General features: G+C 45.9%; 1 protein-coding gene across 1 annotated transcript in view; it reads right to left on the bottom strand.

Annotated features, from left to right (window-relative positions):
* sptbn5 (spectrin, beta, non-erythrocytic 5) overlaps nt 1–19,777 on the bottom strand; it is a 311,695-nt gene that overhangs the window by 188,457 nt on the left and 103,461 nt on the right. The window contains exons 37-38 of the mRNA XM_059987546.1: nt 8,795–8,899; nt 5,207–5,398 (exon numbers count right to left, since the gene is read on the bottom strand). Coding sequence (XP_059843529.1) covers nt 5,207–5,398; nt 8,795–8,899 — 297 coding nt within the window. The remainder of the gene's footprint in view (nt 1–5,206; nt 5,399–8,794; nt 8,900–19,777) is intronic.

Genomic DNA, 19,777 nt, shown 5'->3' with positions numbered 1-19,777 from the left:
CTGTTGTGGAGAGACTGGGGTCTGGGTTTCTGTTGTGGAGAGACTGGGGTCTGTGTTTCTGTTGTGGGGATACTGGGGTCTGGGTTTCAGTTGTGGAGAGCCTGGGATCAGTGTTTCTGTTGTGGGGATACTGTGGTCTGGGTTTCTGTTGTGGAGAGACTGGGGTCTGTGTTTCTGTTGTGGGGATACTGGGGTCTGGGTTTCTGTTGTGGGGAGACTGGGGTCTGGGTTTCTGTTGTGGGGTGACTGGGGTCTGGGTTTCTGTTGTGGAGCGACTGGGGTCTGGGTTTCTTTTGTGGAGCGACTGGGGTCTGTGTTTCAGTTGTGGGGATACTGGGGTCTGTGTTTCTGTTGTGGAGAGACTGGGGTCTGGGTTTCTGTTGTGGAGAGACTGGGGTCTGTGTTTCAGTTGTGGGGATACTGGGGTCTGTGTTTCTGTTGTGGAGAGACTGTGGTCTGTGTTTCTGTTGTGGGGATACTGGGGTCTGGGTTTCTGTTGTGGGGAGACTGGGGTCTGTATTTCTGTTGTGGAGATACTGGGGTCTAGGTATCAGTTGTGGGGAGACTCGGGTCTGTGTTTCTGTTCTGGAGAGACAGGGGTATGGGTTTCTGTTGTGGGGACACCAGGGTCAGAATTGCTGTTGGGGAGAGACTGTGGTCTGTGTTTCTGTTGTAGGGAGACTGGGGTCTGGGTTTCAGTTGTGTGGAGACTGGGGTCTGGGTTTCTGTTGTGGGGATACTGGGGTCTGGGTTTCAGTTGTGGGGAGACTGGGGTCTGTGTTTCTGTTGTGATGAGACTGTGGTCTGTGTTTCTGTTGTGGAGAGACTGGGGTCTGGGTTTCTGTTGTGAGGAGACTGGGGTCTGGGTTTCAGTTGTGGGGATACTGGGGTCTGGGTTTCTGTTGTGGGGATAATGGGGTCTGGGTTTCTGTTGTGGAGAGACTGGGGTCTGTTTTTCTGTTGTGGGGATACTGTGGTCTGTGTTTCTGTTGTGGAGAGACTGGGGTCTGGGTTTCTGTTGTGGAGAGACTGGGGTCTGGGTTTCAGTTGTGGGGATACTGGGGTCTGGGTTAAAGTTGTGTGGAGACTGGGGTCTGTGTTTCTGTTGTGGGGATACTGGGGTCTGGGTTTCTGTTGTGGGGAGACTGGGGTCTGTATTTCTGTTGTGGAGATACTGGGGTCTGTGTTTCAGTTGTGGGGATACTGGGGTCTGTGTTTCTGTTGTGAAGAGACTGGTGTCTGGGTTTCTGTTGTGGAGAGACTGGGGTCTGTGTTTCTGTTGTGGGGAGACTGGGGTCTGGGTTTCAGTTGTGGAGAGACTGGGGTCTGTGTTTCTGTTGTGGGGAGACTGGCGTCTGTGTTTCAGTTGTGGAGAGACTGGGGTCTGTGTTTCTGTTGTGGGGATACTGGGGTCTGGGTTTCAGTTGTGGAGAGACTGGGGTCTGTGTTTCTGTTGTGGGAATACTGGGGTCTGGGTTTCTGTTGTGGAGAGACTGGGGTCTGTGTTTCTGTTGTGGGGATACTGGGGTCTGTGTTTCAGTTGTGGAGAGACTGGGGTCTGGGTTTCTGTTGTGGGGATACTGCCATCTGGGTTTCTGTTGTGGAGGGACTGGGGTCTGGGTTTCTGTTGTGGAGCGACTGGCGTCTGTGTTTCAGTTGTGGGGATACTGGGGTCTGTGTTTCTGTTGTGAAGAGACTGGTGTCTGTGTTTCTGTTGTGGCGAGACTGGGGTCTGTGTTTCTGTTGTGGGGATACTGGGGTCCGGGTTTCGGTTGTGGAGACACTGGGGTCTGGGTTTCAGTTGTGGGGAGACTGGGGTCTGTGTTTCTGTTGTGGGGAGACTGGCGTCTGTGTTTCTGTTGTGGGGATACTGGGGTCTGTGTTTCTGTTGTGGGGTAACTGGGGTCTGGGTTTCTGTTGTGGGGATACTGGGGTCTGTGTTTCTGTTGTCGGGAGACTGGGGTCTGTGTTTCTGATAAGGGGAAACTTAGGTCTGTGTTTCTTGTTTTGAGCGCCCTGCATGTTTGTTTCTGTTTTTTTGCTGAGTCTGAAGTTTGTGTATCTGTTATGGAAACACAGAAACACAGTGGGTTTTCTATGGTGGAGAGACTGCGGACTGGGTTTCTGTTGTGGGGAGACTGGGGTCTGGGTTTCAGTTGTGTGGAGACTGGGGTCTGGGTTTCTGTTGTGGGGATACTGGGGTCTGGGTTTCAGTTGTGGGGAGACTGGGGTCTGTGTTTCTGTTGTGATGAGACTGTGGTCTGTGTTTCTGTTGTGGAGAGACTGGGGTCTGGGTTTCTGTTGTGAGGAGACTGGGGTCTGGGTTTCAGTTGTGGGGATACTGGGGTCTGGGTTTCTGTTGTGGGGATAATGGGGTCTGGGTTTCTGTTGTGGGGATACTGGGGTCTGGGTTTCTGTTGTGGAGAGTTTGGGGTCTGGGTTCCTGGGACACAGAGATCTGTGTTTTTGTTGTGGTGTGACTGAGGTCTGTGTTGCTGTTATGGGGAGACTGTGGTCTTTGTTTCTAATGTGGGAGATTGGGGTCTGTCTTTTTCTGTGATGGGAAGATTGGGATCTGTGTTTCTGTAATGGGGAGAATGAGGTCTGTGTTTCTGTTATCAGAAAACTGGGATCTCTGTTTCTATAATAGGGAGAACGAGGTCTGTGTTTATGTTATTGGGTGTCTGACGTCTGTGTTTCTGCTTTGTGGAAAACGAGATCCATGCTTCCATTATGGGAAGATTGAGGTCTGTGTTTCTGTGATGGGAAGACTGGGATCTGTGTTTCTGTAATGGGAAGATTGAGGTCTGTGTTTCTGTTATGGGGAGACTGGATTGGGGTCTGTGTTTATGTTATTGGGAGACTGTGGTCTGTGTTTCTATCATGGGGAGTCTATGTTTCAGTGACAGGGGGAGTGATGTCTGTACCGAACCACATGCCTACAGTGTGAATGAATTAAATGAGTTTGTAATGGAGTCTGGGGTCTCCTGCAGGCAGGTTTCCTCGATTTGTTTCCTTCTTTCTCTGTTGGCAATAACTAGTGGTGTATAATAAATGATCAAATGAGAATACTGACTTGCGTGCGGCAGGGTAAAAAGTTTTCATCGTACTTAAACAATCATTGTATATGTATCTAATAGAGCATGACCTGTCAGAGTACAGAACCCATGCCAGAAGGTGTGAGTAGTCTGGGGAGCTCTTTATTGACTAGCACAGATGTGATGGGCCAAACAGTCACTTGAGTCATGTAAGTGTCTATGATCTATTATGTGTTTGTGATAAGCTTTTGGTGACAATGATTTTGAGGACTAAGTACATTCCATAGCCCTGCCTCATTGCTGTGGTCAAACACAGGTGGCTGTGTTTTATCAGGAGGTTCAGAAGATTTGGTATGTCACCAAAAGTATTTGCAGATTTCTTTCTACGGCTGTACCCTGGAGAGCATCATTGCTTGGTGTGGGGAGAGGTCGGGGGGGTGGGGGGGTGCGGTTGTACTGCACAGGATCGAAGTAAGTTGCAGAGAATTGTTAGCTGAGTCAGCTCCGTCACTGGCACTCGCCAGCTTGGTATCCAGGACACCTTCAGGGAGTGATGCTTCCATTATTAGAGACACCTGTCATTCAGGTCATGCCCTGTCCTCATCTTGAAGGAGGTGCAGAAGCCTGAAGGAACACCCTCAACGATTCAGGAACAGCTTCTTCCCTTCTGCCATCCGATTTCTGAATGGACATCCAACCCACCAACACTACCTCATTGCTTTTATATTGCAATATTTGCGCTACTTATTTAATTAAGCCTTTTTATACATATATATATACTTCCTGTAACTCCCATTTTCTCTGTTATTATGTACTGTTGCAGCGAAGTCAGGACATATGCTTATGATATTAAACCTGATTCTGATTCCAGGCCACCTTTTATTCATTGAAAGTTTTCCATTTGCTTTGCTAGGAACAGATTGAATTTGAAAGCGGGCAGGCAGCAGGAAACTCCTGCACTCCTGCTCCCTTTTACCATCTGTTCTTTCTATCAGACATATCAAAATCTGAGTAAGTTTTCTCCAACGCACCATGCATATCACTACACAGCTCAGACCCGTTTTCAATCTGGTGACGTAAACTTGCTCTGGATGAATATATTTAGTCTGCGTGGAGCTCATCAAACCTATTCTGTACTGATTAAGATTTTGTTTGAACAGCCGCGGAGGTCTGTAAGGAACTTCATTCGGTCATATCAGGAATCATGCAAAATGGAGATTGCCACTTGAATTTTCGTAATAGTATCTGTTCCTTGAATCCCCAGGGTTGTGCAGCCGTCAGGTAGCCTGCAGTACTCTTTAGTCATGATCTCATTCCGGAGGCATTGCTGTCTCAGGCCACACTGGCTGCCAGAGTGAGCTCAGTAACTGTGGCCGCCTAACCCAGCAGCCACATCTGTTCCTAATCTGCTGTCCCGGCTTGCGGTGAGAACGGTGCCACAGACACTCTCTGCCAGCATGCAAATTTAATTTAAAGTTTCCGTGACAAAGAGGTTATATCTGACAGGAAAGACGAAAGAGGCTTTACTATGATCTGATAGCTTTTAAGATTTTTAAAGGTTTTATTGTAATGAGACCAACACCAAAGCCTCAAAAATGTCACGAATAAATCCAGTATGGAATTCAGGAGAAACCTCTTTCCCCAAGGAGGTATACTGAGGCAAATAGCGTTGATGTATTTGAGGGAAACTAGGTCGAGTGGATGTAAAGTGCTTTAGGATGTCCTGAGGCTGCAAGGGACTCTACATCATAGTAACTTACAGCCAAGAAATAGACCACTTGGCTCATTGTGCCCATGCCAGCCAGCGATGGGCTAGGTTAACACCACCCCCCAGCTCCTGATTCACTACCCTGCAGATCAGGGCCCAAGGTTTAGGTTGGATTTTGTTTCTGTTGACTATAGCAAGTGGGCCTGCTCCAATTCCCAGTCATTGCTCGCTCTCTCTCTCTCCCTCTGCTCTTTATCTTTCTCTTTTTGATCTCCCTGCCCTCCGTTATCATGTAATTTATCGCTCCTCCATCCACTCACTCTGCACCCCTCTCCCCCCAAACTGTTCCCAATTGCTGACCCACCTCCCTCCCTGGTTCCACCTTCCTGTCCTATCAGATTCTGCCCACTTGTTGCCCTTTAGAGAAGGTGGAAAGGTAAGCTGCAGGATGGGATTGTACCTCAGTCAGGTCCTGAGTGAACCGGGCCAACAGGCGGGCCGTGCTCAGGTCTTTCCGGCGGCTCTGCGACATCTCCTTAATGTGGTTCCTCCTCTCCAGGATGGCGTTGAGTTTCTGCTGTATGTGACTGGCGTCCTCGCGCTTTAAGTTCTCCTCTTTTAGCTTGCCTGCCAGCTTCTGCAGTGATGAAACCTGAAAGAAAAACGAGACAGTACGCACTACAGCATCTCATTATGGTCGGGCAGCAGGGAGATGCACTAAGCAGGGGTGCAGTGACCTGGTTGTCCGTGTAGAGATTGCACATTCTCTTTGCTGTTCCCCCACATTCCAAAGACATGCAGGTGAGTTGGCTGCAGCCTTCCGAGGGAGGGAAGGAAAATGAGACCTTTGTGTAAATGGGTGTTTGGTAGGTGGCACCGACTTGATGGGCTGAATGGCCCATTTCCGTGGTGTATTTTCTATTGCTGTCTGTGACATCATCAGAAAGCCACCGCTTAAACCTCAGGGCTTTCTCCAGAAGCAAATTGCATCGATTGACTTCAGAGAATAGTTAGAAGTCAACAAAAAGGCTTGGATCTGGAGCTCCAGTTAGATTAGATTGAATAAGGTTGATAGATTCTTTATGACAAACCACAACCTCATTCTCACTTTACTGCAAGCAGTTTTCAATTTCCATATTTCCTTTAAACTGAGTTCTAAATCTCATTCTGCCTCAGTGGAATTTGAACTGACTTGCTTTAAGTTTTTAGTCCGGTCATAAAAATGACAATACTTTTATAGTGATGTCACAATGGCACATTCACTGACTTCATGCAATAACTTTCCATTGAGTTAAACATTACACCACCCTCGCATTAAACATTAACGCTTACAGTTATTAAACTACATCCTGACATACTCAGTCCACACTATTACCCAAATCATTACACACCAGGATTTTTATATTGATTAGGCAAGTATACCAGAGCTGTATACAATTACACAGAATATTTGCATCATGCTACATAAATGTCTCTTTATTTACAGGTCATCCTGAGGTCAGAATGCCCAAACTAACGGGCGTAATTTAAGCTCTGATAATATTGTTAAATCTAATGTAAATGTGTACATATGTACATACATTTGTTTCTATAGACAGAACATATTTCCTCTGCCTCACCAAGTTGTAATTGTTCTTTCCTACGTGCTTTCGATGCCATTCGTTACAATATTGTGGAGGTAGGATTACCAATTCAATGACTTCTGTGAATTTCCAGACTTATGATCACAATTGACTCATGGGCATCTGTGAAAATGGAACTTATTTGATAGGGGACAGCCTATCGAAGCACAGTACTGACTAGTATTTACCATTTTATCCCCTCCTTAATGGGGAGTACCATCAGCTACACTTCAGTGAACTAACCCACTCTTGTAGAATAAACTGTGAGAAATGGTATGACTCTGGCTTCAGTGAGACAGGGCTTAGCCTTGCCCCTGGAGAATGAAGCAGGCCTTGAACCTACCCACAGAACACAAACTGCAGCCTGATCTCTTCCTCAGAGTGAAACCACCCTACCCCTTCCTCAGAAATAAAAGCAGAACAGAAGCGTAGACTGACTCTGTCTCCGAGAGGTTAAAACAACCCCACCCACCCTCAGTCTGACCCTTTCTACAAACCAAAACACAACCTGATATTCTAATACAGCCCCACACCTCAGAGCCAAAAATAGCCTGACCGTTTCACAGAATGAAAAACACCCCTTTCCTCCCTGACTTCTCTCTCAGAATGCCTCAACTGCTTTGGCGAATAAACCATGGCTCAGCACTCTCCGTACACAACGTTTGGTCCTCAGAGTGAAACTTTGCGCAATTCCTAACCGTAGAGCACAAAGTACACCCTGGCCCCACCTTCAAGAGTTTATTAAGGCAGATCCACAGATTTTACGATAGGAAGGGAATTGGGAATTAGATGATTGCAGTAAGGAGGCACTAATAAAAGATTGTGATCTTGTGGGAGAGCAGCTAGGATGGGTCAAATAGCCTCCTGTTCATGTTCATACTGTATGAACCAGACTCTGCAAAGTAGACTAGCCATCAATAGGGAAAGAGGCAAGAAAGCATGCAGATGCTGCAAAATTGAGTGTTGCAAGATTTGGGCATATTTTAGCAGGTTCTAGCAGGTAAAGGTGTCAAAGGTTACGGAAAGATGACAGGAGAACGGGGTTGTGAGGGATAATTAATCAGCCACGATTGAACGCAATGAGGCGATGGACTTGATCACACTCCTGTGTCTTCTGGGTTTATGGTCTAAGTCGAGAAACAGCATAGCCCTGTCAAAGTAAATTGTAACTCCACCCCTCCCACCTTGAGGTGGCCCTATACATCCCTCAGGGAGATGGAACCCAGCCCTTCCCTGAGCCAGATGGACCCTGCCCCTCTCCCTCAGTCGGACAGACCCTACCCCTCTCCCTCGATCAGACAGACCCTGCCCCTCTCCCTCGGTCGGACAGACCCTGCCCCTCTCCCTCGGTCGGACAGACTCTGCCCCTCTCCTAGATGGACTGACCCTGCCCCTCTCCCTCGATCGGACAGACTCTGCCCCTCTCCCTCGGTCGGACAGACTCTGCCCCTCTCCTAGATGGACTGACCCTGCCCCTCTCACTGCCCTGGCTAAGAACTTAAGGCACAGCTACAGTGCGAGGAACATAGCTCGGCCTCAGCATCCGGAGCAGAGGCAATCTGTTCTGTACACAGATTCAATCTGTAAAGGGGGTTTCTTTTTTTCTCTTTGTTATTGTTGGGAAAGGGTTTCCTTTTGTTAACTAGCAGGAATGCTAATTTACTGATAACGAGAATGGTATTCCTTTGTAAACCAAATGGGGATTAATGTTCTTTCTTCTGAGTCTGTAAACTTTTGTTGACGGGCTTTTGGGCAGATCGGCGCGAGGGGGTTGAGAGAGAGGACGCGATGCTGTAAGTTGGGCGAGGATCGGACCCCAAGTGGGGGTCCGAGGCCGGGAGGTTCTCCGAGGAGGGGGGATGAAGCTAGATGTGCTTGGTTGACCACTGGGAGGGTCCTGAGCTACGAGTCGAGGAGTTCGGAGGAGATCGAATGGTGGCCAGAAGACTTCAGTAATTGAGCTCCAACGGTTGTGCATGAAGTGGTTTGGACTTTGATAAGTTTGGCGCCTTTTCTTTATTTTTTTCTCTTCATATATACTGTATCGTTATTAATCACTTAGTTATAGTAACCTTTATAAATTGTACTCATTTAATCGCTTATGGTGTACTGTCTGTTTTTGGGCGAGGCGGGGACATCACACAGCATCCACACCAGCTGATTACCCAGTTTGGCGGGGCCGAAGGCTGCTCCCCCTAGACGAAACGAGCTGAGTGAGCCTGAGGCGACCCAGGGGGTTACACATCAATGCCAGCATTAGCCCGTTCCTCTGGGAGAGTGATATAGGGAAGTATACCACTATGCTGGCGATCCAGCTTTAACTCCCAAGACTCCACGTGCATAAAAACTCCGGTTACTTTATCATAGCCTATTCCCCTTTCCTGTTATCCTCTCCCCGCTAATAACCGGACCTGGGTCTGACTTACCTTTTCCTCCTGAGTTGCCAACAGTTTCTCAAAGGCGTCGTGCCACTTGATGAAGGAATCCACAGTTTCCACAGTCGTTCCCAATTCACTAGATTTCAAGTAAACCTGAAATAAGATCACAATGAGTTAGAACCTCACAGTCTCCTTGAATATCCAATTAGAAGTAGACTCTGGCATTTCCAGCCACTTTCCCTTTGGCCTTGAGAATCCAGATCAACCTTCACAATGCCAATTGTGCTTGAGGTGAGAGGGCAAATGAAAGGAGGCTGCAAGTTGCACTGCTCCTACAGAAAACTCCATAACCAAGTTAATGCAATGCCAGGAACAAACAGATCAAAAGGTAAATAAGACCATAAGATATAGGAGCAGAATTAAGCCATTTAGCCCATCGAGCCTGTTCTGTCATTTCATCATGGCCATTATTCCTCTCAGCCACAATCTCCTGCCTTCTCCCTGTATCCCTTCATGTCCTGATCAATCAAAAATCCATCAGCCTTTGCCTGAGATATTCATAAAGAGTTAATCTCCACAGCTTCCTGTGGCAAAGAATTCCACAGATTCACCATTGTCTGCCTAAAGGGATTCCTCCTCGTGTCTCTTCCAAAAAGATGCCCCTCTATTTTGAGGCAGTGCCCTTTGGTCCTAGACTCTCACCATAAGAAATGTCCTCTCCACATTCACACTATCAAGATCCTTCACTATTTGATAGGTTTCAATTAGGTCGTCCTTTATTCTCCGAATTCTAATGAATACAGGCCCAGAGCCATCAAATGCTCTTCGTATGACAAGCCGTTTAATCCTGGAATAATTTTTGTGAACCTCCTTTGAACCCTCTCCAGTTTCAGCATATCCTTTTTCAGATGAGGGGCCCAAAACTACTCACATTTAGAAAATAGTCAAACCTTTCATATTTCTAACAAAGTGCACAACACTATATTCTATCTGCCACTTTGCCTCTTTCCTACTCTGTCCTTCTAGCCTCTCTACTTCCTCAAAATTACCTGCCCTTCCACCTACCTTCATATCATCTGCAAACTTTGCAACAAAGCCATCAAAATCATTAACATATAACATAAAAAGAAACTCTCCCAACACAGACCTCTGTGGAATACCACTGGTCATTGGCAGCTCAGCCAGAAAAGGCTCCCTTTACTCCCACTCTTAGCCTCCTGCCAGTCAGCCAACACTCCATTCATCCTTTCAGTAATATCATGGGCTCTTAACATGTTCAGCAGTCTCATGTGTGGCACTTTGTCAAAGCCTTCTGGAAATCCAAGTGCACAACACCAACTGATTCTCCTTTGTCTATTCTGCTTGTCATTTCTTCAAAGAATTCCAATGGATTTGTCAGGCAAGATTTCCCCTTGAGGGAACCATGCTGACTATGGCCTATTTTATCATGTGCCTCCAAGTACATCCTTAACAATCGCCTCCAACATCTTCCCAACTACTGAGGTCAGACTAACTGGCCTATGGTTTCCTTTCTTCTCCTTCTCTCCCATCTTGAAGAGACTGCAAATTTCCAGTCTTCTGGAACCACTCCAGAATCTAGTGATTCCTGAAAAATCATTACTAATGCCTCTACGATCCCTTCAGTCACCTCTTTCAGAACTCTGGGTTGTACGCCATCTGGTCCAGATGATTTATCTACCTTCAGACCTTTCAGTTTCCCAAGAACCTTTTCTCTAGTTACGGCAACTTGCAGATGCTGGAAATCTGAGAGAAGCACTCAGCAAACCAGGCAGTATCTGTGGAGGGAAGAATGGGAATAGTGGCTCGGGTTGAGGACTTTTGATCAGAATTTGCTGCAAATTTCATTGATTAACCCTGTTTCTCTCTCCATCAATGCTGCTTGCCGTGCTGAGCGTTTACAGCATTCTCTGTTTCCCTTTCAGACTTCCAGCAGCTGCAAGTATTTTTATCTTCAAGCAAAACCAAACTGAAAAGACTGGCCATCTGATATTGTTGTCGAGGGATCCAGTAATGTGCCTGGTTAGAACGTAGAACAGTACAACACAGGAACAGGCCCTTCGGCCCACAATGTTGTACCTAACCAAATAAATTAATAATCAAATGGCCAACTAAGCTAATCCCTTATGTCTACACAATGTCCATATCCTTCCATTTTCCTCAGACTCAACACTGATCCCATCTAAGATTCCTTGCATCATAGTTGGAAACTTTTCTTCGAGCTCACGTTGAGTTTCATTGACTCAGAGACGGGGTTTAAAGCATCTGGAAGGTCAGGCTCATTTCTGCGGACTGAAGGGAGAAGTTCTAAAAGGCAGACACTCAGTTTGCACTTGCTGTCTCCAACGCCAAGGGAAGTATTAGACGCACTGAATGCAGTGGCCTGCATTGGAATAAGATGAAGCGAATCACTTCACTCAGATCCTTGTCTTGCATCTCAGCCTCTCTCAGTAGCACCGCTGTGAACATTCCGACCCCGTCAGAGGCATCCCTGTACTGCTCTTCACCTTCTCTGCTACTGAAAGCATATTTAGTTACTAACTCACATGGCAACTGGTTTGACAATGAGGACTGAGACGTGGGGGTAATGAGGAGAGCATCATTACCTAAAGTATATTATTCTGGCAATACTTTCAACTGACACTTCCCGATGAAAGTACAAAAAGCTTTAAACACTCAGTAGGCCAGGCAGCATCTAAATCATTTACTCTTCCACACATGCTGCCTAACTTGCTGCTTTAAGCACCTTCTGTTTTCATTTCACACTTGCAGGTTTTTAATATTTATTCTAATAAACAAACACAGAAATAAATAAACTGATTTTTGTTTATCTATCTATAATATTCATTGGGCTACAGTGTGGAATCGGCCCTTCTGGCCTTCCAGCCACGCTGACTAGCAATTCCCCGATTTAATCCTAGCCTAAGCATTTGACAGTTTAATGACCAATTCCTCCACTAACCGGCTGGTCTATGGACCGCGGGAAGAAACAGGAACACCCAGAGAAAACGCATGCAGGGTGCAAACTCCTTCTCCCTGTGCAGGTTACAGACAGCAGCGGGAATTGAACCTGTACTGTACTGTAAAGCATTGTGCTAACCACTACGCTACTGTGACTGTTCCTAACACCCCAGATCTGAAATCTCTCAACCTTCATTAGCACAAAGCACAAAAACACAGCAGCAACAGAAATATTCATCGCCCCGGCTAGATCCCGGCACTCCAAAGGTTAAACACACTATGGCAGATGCCATTACTGCAAGAACTGAGTGCTGGAGGTACGACTGTTAAAGGATATTGCTTAGTAAATGTGTTCTGACCTTGAGAAGTAAGCTCATTGATTTCCCGCAGGACACGTGCAGCACGTTGGGGACGCCGTGGCTGCTATCTGTGCATTCGCCACTTGGTGGGCTGCATGTGTTCATCCTGCGGTGATCTTCGCTGCCACAGGCACACCGCGTGGGGAGACTTCCCACCTTCTCCATCAGCTGAGGTTTGACTTCAGAGAGTGTGCTGACGAAGTTCTGGGACGAGCTGCTGACCCTCATCTCGGGCAGGGTGCCGGGGGCACACTGGGCCTGGCTGGGGGTCAGGCTGATGGAGACGACAGGGCCGCAGCTGTTGGGGAGGGAGGGACTGAAGATGTAGTTCAGAGAGCAGCTGGAGGCCTTGCCCGGCCAACTGGCCTCTTCCCCCTCAGGCTGCCTGCGGAGCATGAGCACCGTTTGAGAGAAGTGGGCTGGGGGGACCGTGGAGGAAACCGTGCCCTGTGCCGGCGCGGACCTGCACAAGCTGGAGGCAGCGGGCGTGCCCCCGACGGGGAGCTGGGGACTTGACGTGCGCACCACGGACAGCGGGGTGACGGTCAGTGAGGCGACGTGATGCCCTGGCATACTCTGTGCTGCAGCCAGTGTCACCTGCAGCCTGCTGACCCGCTGGGCTGGCTCGGGCCTGCCAGAGGGCAAGCAGCGGAGGCTTGAAGTGCCAGGCTCCACCCGGCCTTTGTCACCTTTCACGACGGTCTTCGGCGCTGAAATGGATGGCAAAGAGAGCGAGGAGACCAAAGCTGAGGCTGTGGAGGTGGGCAGGACCTGGTGCACTGCCACAGTCTTTTTCCTCTTGAGAACAGCAGGTTTGCAGGCCTGGCTGATTGCTGCTCCCACAGCATGGCAGCTCTGAGACCGGGCAGGAGAACTGGGCCCTGGGGAGGGTGCCCTGCTGGAAGCACCTGCGCACGGTGAGACCAAATGCTTGCTCTGGGTAGCACCTGTCACTTGGTGGGCGGAGAGCTCGGGTGCAGGTGGAGGTGGCAGAGCGGACGCCAGCGTGATGTCCATTCTGGAGACACAGCGTGCTGGCGGTGGCGCTGGCTCCGCTGTGGATGCTGAACCCAGCATTGAGACCGAGCGTGCCGGTAACACTGCTCCTGGAGGGGCCGGCCAAAGCTTTTTGCAGACCGTGAAACGCTGCATCCTGTTGCTGTGCCTCGATATTTTAAAGCTCTCGTTACCCGGGACTCGCCCTTCGTCCATGAAGTCTGCGAGGGCTGACAAGTCCACAAGCTCTGCAACTGACTGAACGGAAGTCACACCACCGGCGTCTTGAAGGATGAAATCCACCTCATTTACAGCAAGTGATCCAAAGAGCCCCCTGTGCAGCCTACCAGAAGCAGGAGAAGCAAGCGAGTTAGAGAGGTGAAGTCTCCAGTACTAATCGGACTGCATCTGAACAGCACCTCCAGTGTGAGAGCCTGGCTGTCTCTGAGTACACGCTGATATCCCTTTGAGAGTCTGCTGGATCAAGCCCTCGTTTCTAGAGCAAGATTTTTCTCCTTCAAACACTTGAGCAGCACCGAGCTGTGAGGAAATTGGCACGTTCCTCCACTTTTTAGTCCAGGAGCAAAAAAAAAGGAAAAGGATAAAGCTGAGAAAGTATAAGCTCACTAAAACCTTCCTGCCAGAATGAAGTCACTTGCAAGCAGCAATACGGTTCTTGCTTCAGACTGGCTGTGTGTCAATGGCCACAGAGAACCGTTGCTCTCTGCTGGATTATGCAGTTCTTTCTTGAAAACTTTTACTTCCTAATCCTCTGTGCCCTGTGAAATTAAGTGCCTCACAGGTTCCATGAGCGATATTAAATTTGCACTGTTCCTGACCTCCTTCTTCAGCCAAAAAACTGTCACCATGCATTACCCCTCCTTGAAAGATGAGCATGCATCAAGGTGGTTGTTAAATCTGGGGGAGATATTTCTATCCTTTTAGTTTTTTGCTTGAATTAATTCCAACTAAATTTTGTGTATATCTTGGGGATCTCCTCCAACCTGTTTCTGATGTATTCGGGAGTTGTCACTTCACAAAGATTCTTTTTCATTCCACGTGAAATGACTGCAAGTCTGTGAGACAACAGAAGCAGGTTTGAGGTTGAGCAACCTTTTCAGGCCAGGAGAGCGGAGATAGCATTTCCTGCCCTGCCGATGAGCGGCACACCTCGTAGCAGGGGCACAACTCATTCCTAACAATGGAGGTGTACACTCCAAGAAAGTGGTGCCCATCAAATGTGGACTGTTGGCGTCCAAAGGCAGCAACCCCAGGTGCACATGCTCAGAGGCACAAAGGAACATAAAGGACAGAAGTATACACAGAGTCAGTGATTTAATAGACGTAAATGGGGGAGAATATACCCAGGAGGGAGCAAAGCAGGTGTATTAGGGATGAGTACACATCCGAAACCACTATGTAATTAAATGAGGGAGTGAAAACACAGAGAACAACGTAAATAAGTTTGGATCTGTACACACTAACAAATGAGCTTAACATTCAGAGACATGATGTAATGAATGAGGGAGTATTTACAGACAAAGATAGTGACGTAATGCAATTGAGTGCATACATCTAGAGACAGTGATGTAATATTTATGCACACAGACGGCGAAACACATTGGTATTAGTGCCCACAGAGAGACAAATAATGCATGAATTCAAGAGACAATGATGCATACACCCAGAAATGACAACAAACAGGGGAGAATGAATAGAGAGAAGGTAATGTAATATAAATTGTATACATTCAGAAACACAATACAACATACATAATATGTACCTGGAGCTATGATGAAGTATACAGGAGTGTGTATATACATTCAAAGGCACAATATAACACACGTGAGAGGGTTGTACATGCATTCAGAGCTTTAATATAATACAGATGGACATGATGACACAGTGAGATTTAAGTGAGTTTGTGCACCCAGAGTCAGGGAATGTATGCACTCAAAGATGTGATGTCAGAAATCTGATGATCTAATATGAGGACTCTGTAATGAGGGCAAAGTGTTGTAATTGGAGTGAATGAGGAGTATTGCAACTTAACCCACTGTGTTAACTCTCAACCTGCATCTCCAAGTTCCTTTCCCTCTCTGACATTTTTGTGCCTGCATTATCCAGATATTGGAAAAAAAAGTGCACTTAATATCAGAAGATTCTGGTAATACTCAGAAAATCAGGCAGCACCTATGAAGTGAGGAAGAATGTTAATGTAACTTGCCTACGATCCTTCCTCAGAATTGGAAAAGTGAGAAAAGAACTGCAGAGAGAAAGAGGACAGAAGGAACAAAGAAAACGTTTGTGATAGAATGGAGACTAACACTGTTAATATTTCAGTAATATTGTAAATAGATTGTTTGGTTAAACATTCTGATTCATTTAAATAATTTATTTTCAGTTTTATGTAAAAGTACATGCATGGCATAGGTCATCATATCACATGCGTGTGCCTCACTTAAAGTAACAACAAAGTTCAACTCATATTCCTGGCTCCCTTGTTTTCCTTTCAGTTAGTTTAATGCTTTGGAGTTATTTTTAAAATAAACCTGAGACAACTACCTACCTGTTGAAGCAAAGCAACAGTGTGTACCAGATAATAATAATCATTAAGAAAAGATCAGAAATATTAATGTGTTTGATTACACAGCAGATAACTGGATGTTGTACACTGAGCAGATTGAGAGGTATTTTCAAACAAATGAAGCAGCTGCTGAGAACTGGGTGCCAACTTCACTGAATGCATTAGATTTAGGGGCATACCATTTTCTTAAAAGTTTGACTGCTTCAACCAAACCAGCTGAAATATGCCTTGCCAATATTTTGAAACTAATGCAGGAAGCAAAACCATTGTTGCTTAAGTAAAATCAAAAAGAAGGGGGAATCCATTACAGTATGCATGGCTGAATTGAAGAGATTGTCTGAACATTATCAGTTTGGTAACTGTCTTAATGATGCACTGAGAGATCTTTTAGTTTGTGGACTCTTACAAGAAGGCAATCAAAAGTGGCTCCTAAGTGAAGCACAACTCACATTTAAAAGAACAGTTAAATGGTTCTGTCAATGGAAACAACTGACAGAGATGCAACTGAGTTGCAGTTAGGAATGAAGTGAGTGTGAACAAAATTACAGCATCTAAACAGAAACCAGCCTGGCTGAACAAATCATATTACTGTTGTGGCAGGGGCTCACGTAGACCAGACTACTGCAGATTTAAAGGTGATACTTGCAGAAAATTAACAAAGTAGGACACATACAAAGAGTATGCTGGGCAGACAAAAATAAATGGACGGCACAGAGAAGAGAAAAAGTGAAAAAGTCAATATTCCAACTGATTCCAACTAAGAATTTACACTGAAGAAAAGATAACTCCTGTGGGAATGATATTTGCAACAGCGAAACACAACAACACATGGAGCTTGTATGCAGTAAAAACAGATTGACCAGCATTGTGGAGTCACGAGTGGCTGAGACAACTACAACTTGATTGGAGGTCCATCCACCATTTTTATGCCACATCCCCAGCAACAGAGTCAACTGAAAGCAAATTAAGTAAGGTCCTGGATGATGCCATGGCAGTGTTCAATGATTGGAAAACTCAAACATTTCAAGGGTAAAATAGTGTCAAATGAAAAGGCTCGCCCAAGTTTTACAAAGCCTGTCCGGTTCCTTGTACCATCTGTGATAAAGTGAGTTAGGTTGCATGGAATCTGAAGGAATTCTTTCCAAGGTTGTGTTGAGCCCATGGGCAATACCAATGGTCTTAGTAGCCAAGAAGAATGGGTCTGTCAGGATCTGTGGTGATTCTAAGGTCACCATCAACCCAGGAAAGTGGACTTAGCTGAGACCTAGCTACTGAAGGAAATGGAAGAAGTGTTTCTCACCATAAACGCTCACAATAATAGGCTTATTTCTGCAGTTACATCTGCACCTGCACTCTGGCAGAAAGCTATGGAGCAGGTGCTGGAAGGCTGCCCAGGCACTCAGTGTGACCCGGATGACATCATTGTTACAGATAAGGACGACAACCAACATCTTAAAAAAGTCAAGACAGTGTCAACAATATTTAAAGATTATGGGCTCAGAGCACAACACAACAAGAATGTATTATTTACACCAAGCATCACTTACTGTGGTCACACCATTGACACACAAGATTTACACAAGTGTGCTGACAAAATCCAAGCATTGGTGGATGCCCAAAAGCTAAAGGATGTGTCATGTCCAAAATCTTTTTTGGGATTTGTCAATTACTATAACAATTTCCTGCCAAACCTGGCTATGTGCTCCACCCCTTGAAATCATTACTACAGATTGGGAAGAAATGGCAATGGACAAGGCAGTGTGAGGTGGCTTGCTAAGAAGTAAAGGAAATGGTGATGTCAGACACTGTATCCACTTTATCCAGTGAAGCTTGCTAACACATCCAGAAGAAGGGTACCCAGAGCTGTCAGAACCACTTCCTGCAGTCTCAGAGTCAATGCTACAACCTGAGATTGTTTCACAGCCACAAGTCTCAACTTCCAAAGCACAGTGATCCCCCTTGTTAAGAAAGATGTTATCCCACAAGAGTAAGAAATCCTCTATAGCCAAGAAATCTTTAGGCCTGAATGGGATAATTAAAAATTGACCATGCTGTGGATATGTCTACAGTAGTTGTGTTATATAGCCCACTGAATGTAGATTGTACCACCACGTCATATGCACGCTTAAAGTAACAACAAAGTTCAACTGACATTCCCAGCTCCCTTGTTTTCCTTTCAATTGGTTCAATGGTTTGGAGTTACAAAATGTTACAGTCCAGGTCACAGTTGCTAAGATTGTCCAAGTGTCATCAAAGAAGAACAGGTTAATGAGAGCTCAGGTATCAAAGAAGATGTAAAAAGAGAAACCAAATGAAATGACATGTTGGAGCTGAGCAATGAAGAATGCAGAGCTCTTGGAAATCCAAATTAAAGGGGAAGCAGGAAGTAGTAGATTAGGGAGGGAGGGAGAGGGAGTGAGGGAGAGGGGAAGGGCAAGAGAGAGAGATAGGGGAAAAGGTGATAATGAGAGGGAGGGAGAGGGAAAGGGGAGGAAGAGAGACAGAGACAGACAGATATGGGAAGAGGCGAGGGAGTAGAGGAGAGATAGGGAAAGGAGAGAGTGGGATGGGGTGGGAGAAGGGGAGAGAGTGAGGGGGAGAGAGATGGAGAAGGTGAGAGAGGGAGAGAGAGAGACAGAGAAAGAGAGAGGGAGATGGAGGTGGGGGGGGAGAGAGAGAGAGAGAGAGATTTATTTGAAGTTATAGGTCTATGACCTTACATCAAAAGAAGAATGAATTATTTGTCATTGTTAAGTTGCAAGGACTGCAAGTCACTTATGTGGAAAATGGTGTTTTCAAACTTTAACTAGAACAGTATAGGATGCAAAAGATGACAAGGTCACGCAGGACTGGGATGGAGAATTGAAGTAGCAGGTGACTGGAATGTCAGGATCATCCTGCTATCTTGCAAACTGAATGAAAGAGGCCATCTGTTTTCTCTAATATAGAAGGAACCACATTTGCGAGCTCCTAAAGTAGTGAAGAAGAAAAGCAAGTGAGCTGCTGCTTCACTTGGAAGGACGGTTGAAATCCCAAATGAGGCAAGAGGGCAGACAAGCCGAAAGAGAAGTGACCAGTGTTTGAACCTTTCCAGTAACATTTCCAAAATGATTCTGATTAACATTATTAATAACATCTTTGATGGATTTATTGCACCATGTACTTTAGTATGCGTAGAATCTTTGACAGAGTTAGGCAGTAAGCTGTAGCATCCTGCTCTAAAACCTCTCCACCATTGTCTGGCCAGGTCCATTCTTTTCTACTGACTTGCAGAAAGAGATTTACTAACCATGGTTTGTCCTTTTACCATTCCTAGTGCTGGTCCATTCGAGCTTCCTGCTATTTCTCATCTCAATACTGCCAATCAGCATGTCATCCAGAAACAGGATACCAGTCTCCATATAATTGCTGATGACATCCATTTGTACTTTGACAGGAGCCTCTTCATTGTTTGTAAATTTTCTAGCATCCATTTCTACTGAATGAAGAGGTATTTTCCTCAACATTGTGAAGACCTAAGCTATTGTCTTCACTTCCAATTCCTTTTCCTAGGACCGACTCCATCTCTTTGTGGCATCAGTTTGAAATGGAATAAACTGTTTCCAACCTTCGTATTTTGACCCTGAGATCACATACAAACCATATATCTGTGCCATCACTAATAACCCCTATTTTCACCTCGTGCTGCTTCTGAGCTTCTGCTGACAAAACACTCATTCAACTTTATTACTTCTGTTTTTATGCAATGGCGGCAGGCTTCTTCCACTTTGCCATCCTTAAACCCAAAGCCATCTGAAACTTCCCTCATCTTGCACGAAATCCCTTCACTTTTGTCCATCGTTTATTGTCCCAACTCTCCCAATCCCTATAACTTTCTCCAGTTTCACCAGCTTTTCAGCCACCAGTTTAAATTTTAACCACTTGTAAGAGGCTAAATTTAGTTTCCTTAGCATTGGTCATAAAGATATTGAATCCTGCAGGACAGAAAAAGGCCCTTTGGCCCATTGAGTATGGGTCAACTATCACACATCCATTTATATTAATCTCATTTTGGTCTCCCCACATTCCATAAGACTACAAAGTATGGGGGCAGAATTAGGCAATTTGGCC

This window comes from Hypanus sabinus, chromosome 2 (genome assembly GCF_030144855.1).
Source record: "Hypanus sabinus isolate sHypSab1 chromosome 2, sHypSab1.hap1, whole genome shotgun sequence".
Lineage (NCBI taxonomy): Eukaryota > Metazoa > Chordata > Chondrichthyes > Myliobatiformes > Dasyatidae > Hypanus > Hypanus sabinus.
This window is presented reverse-complemented; position numbering and strand designations above follow the sequence as displayed.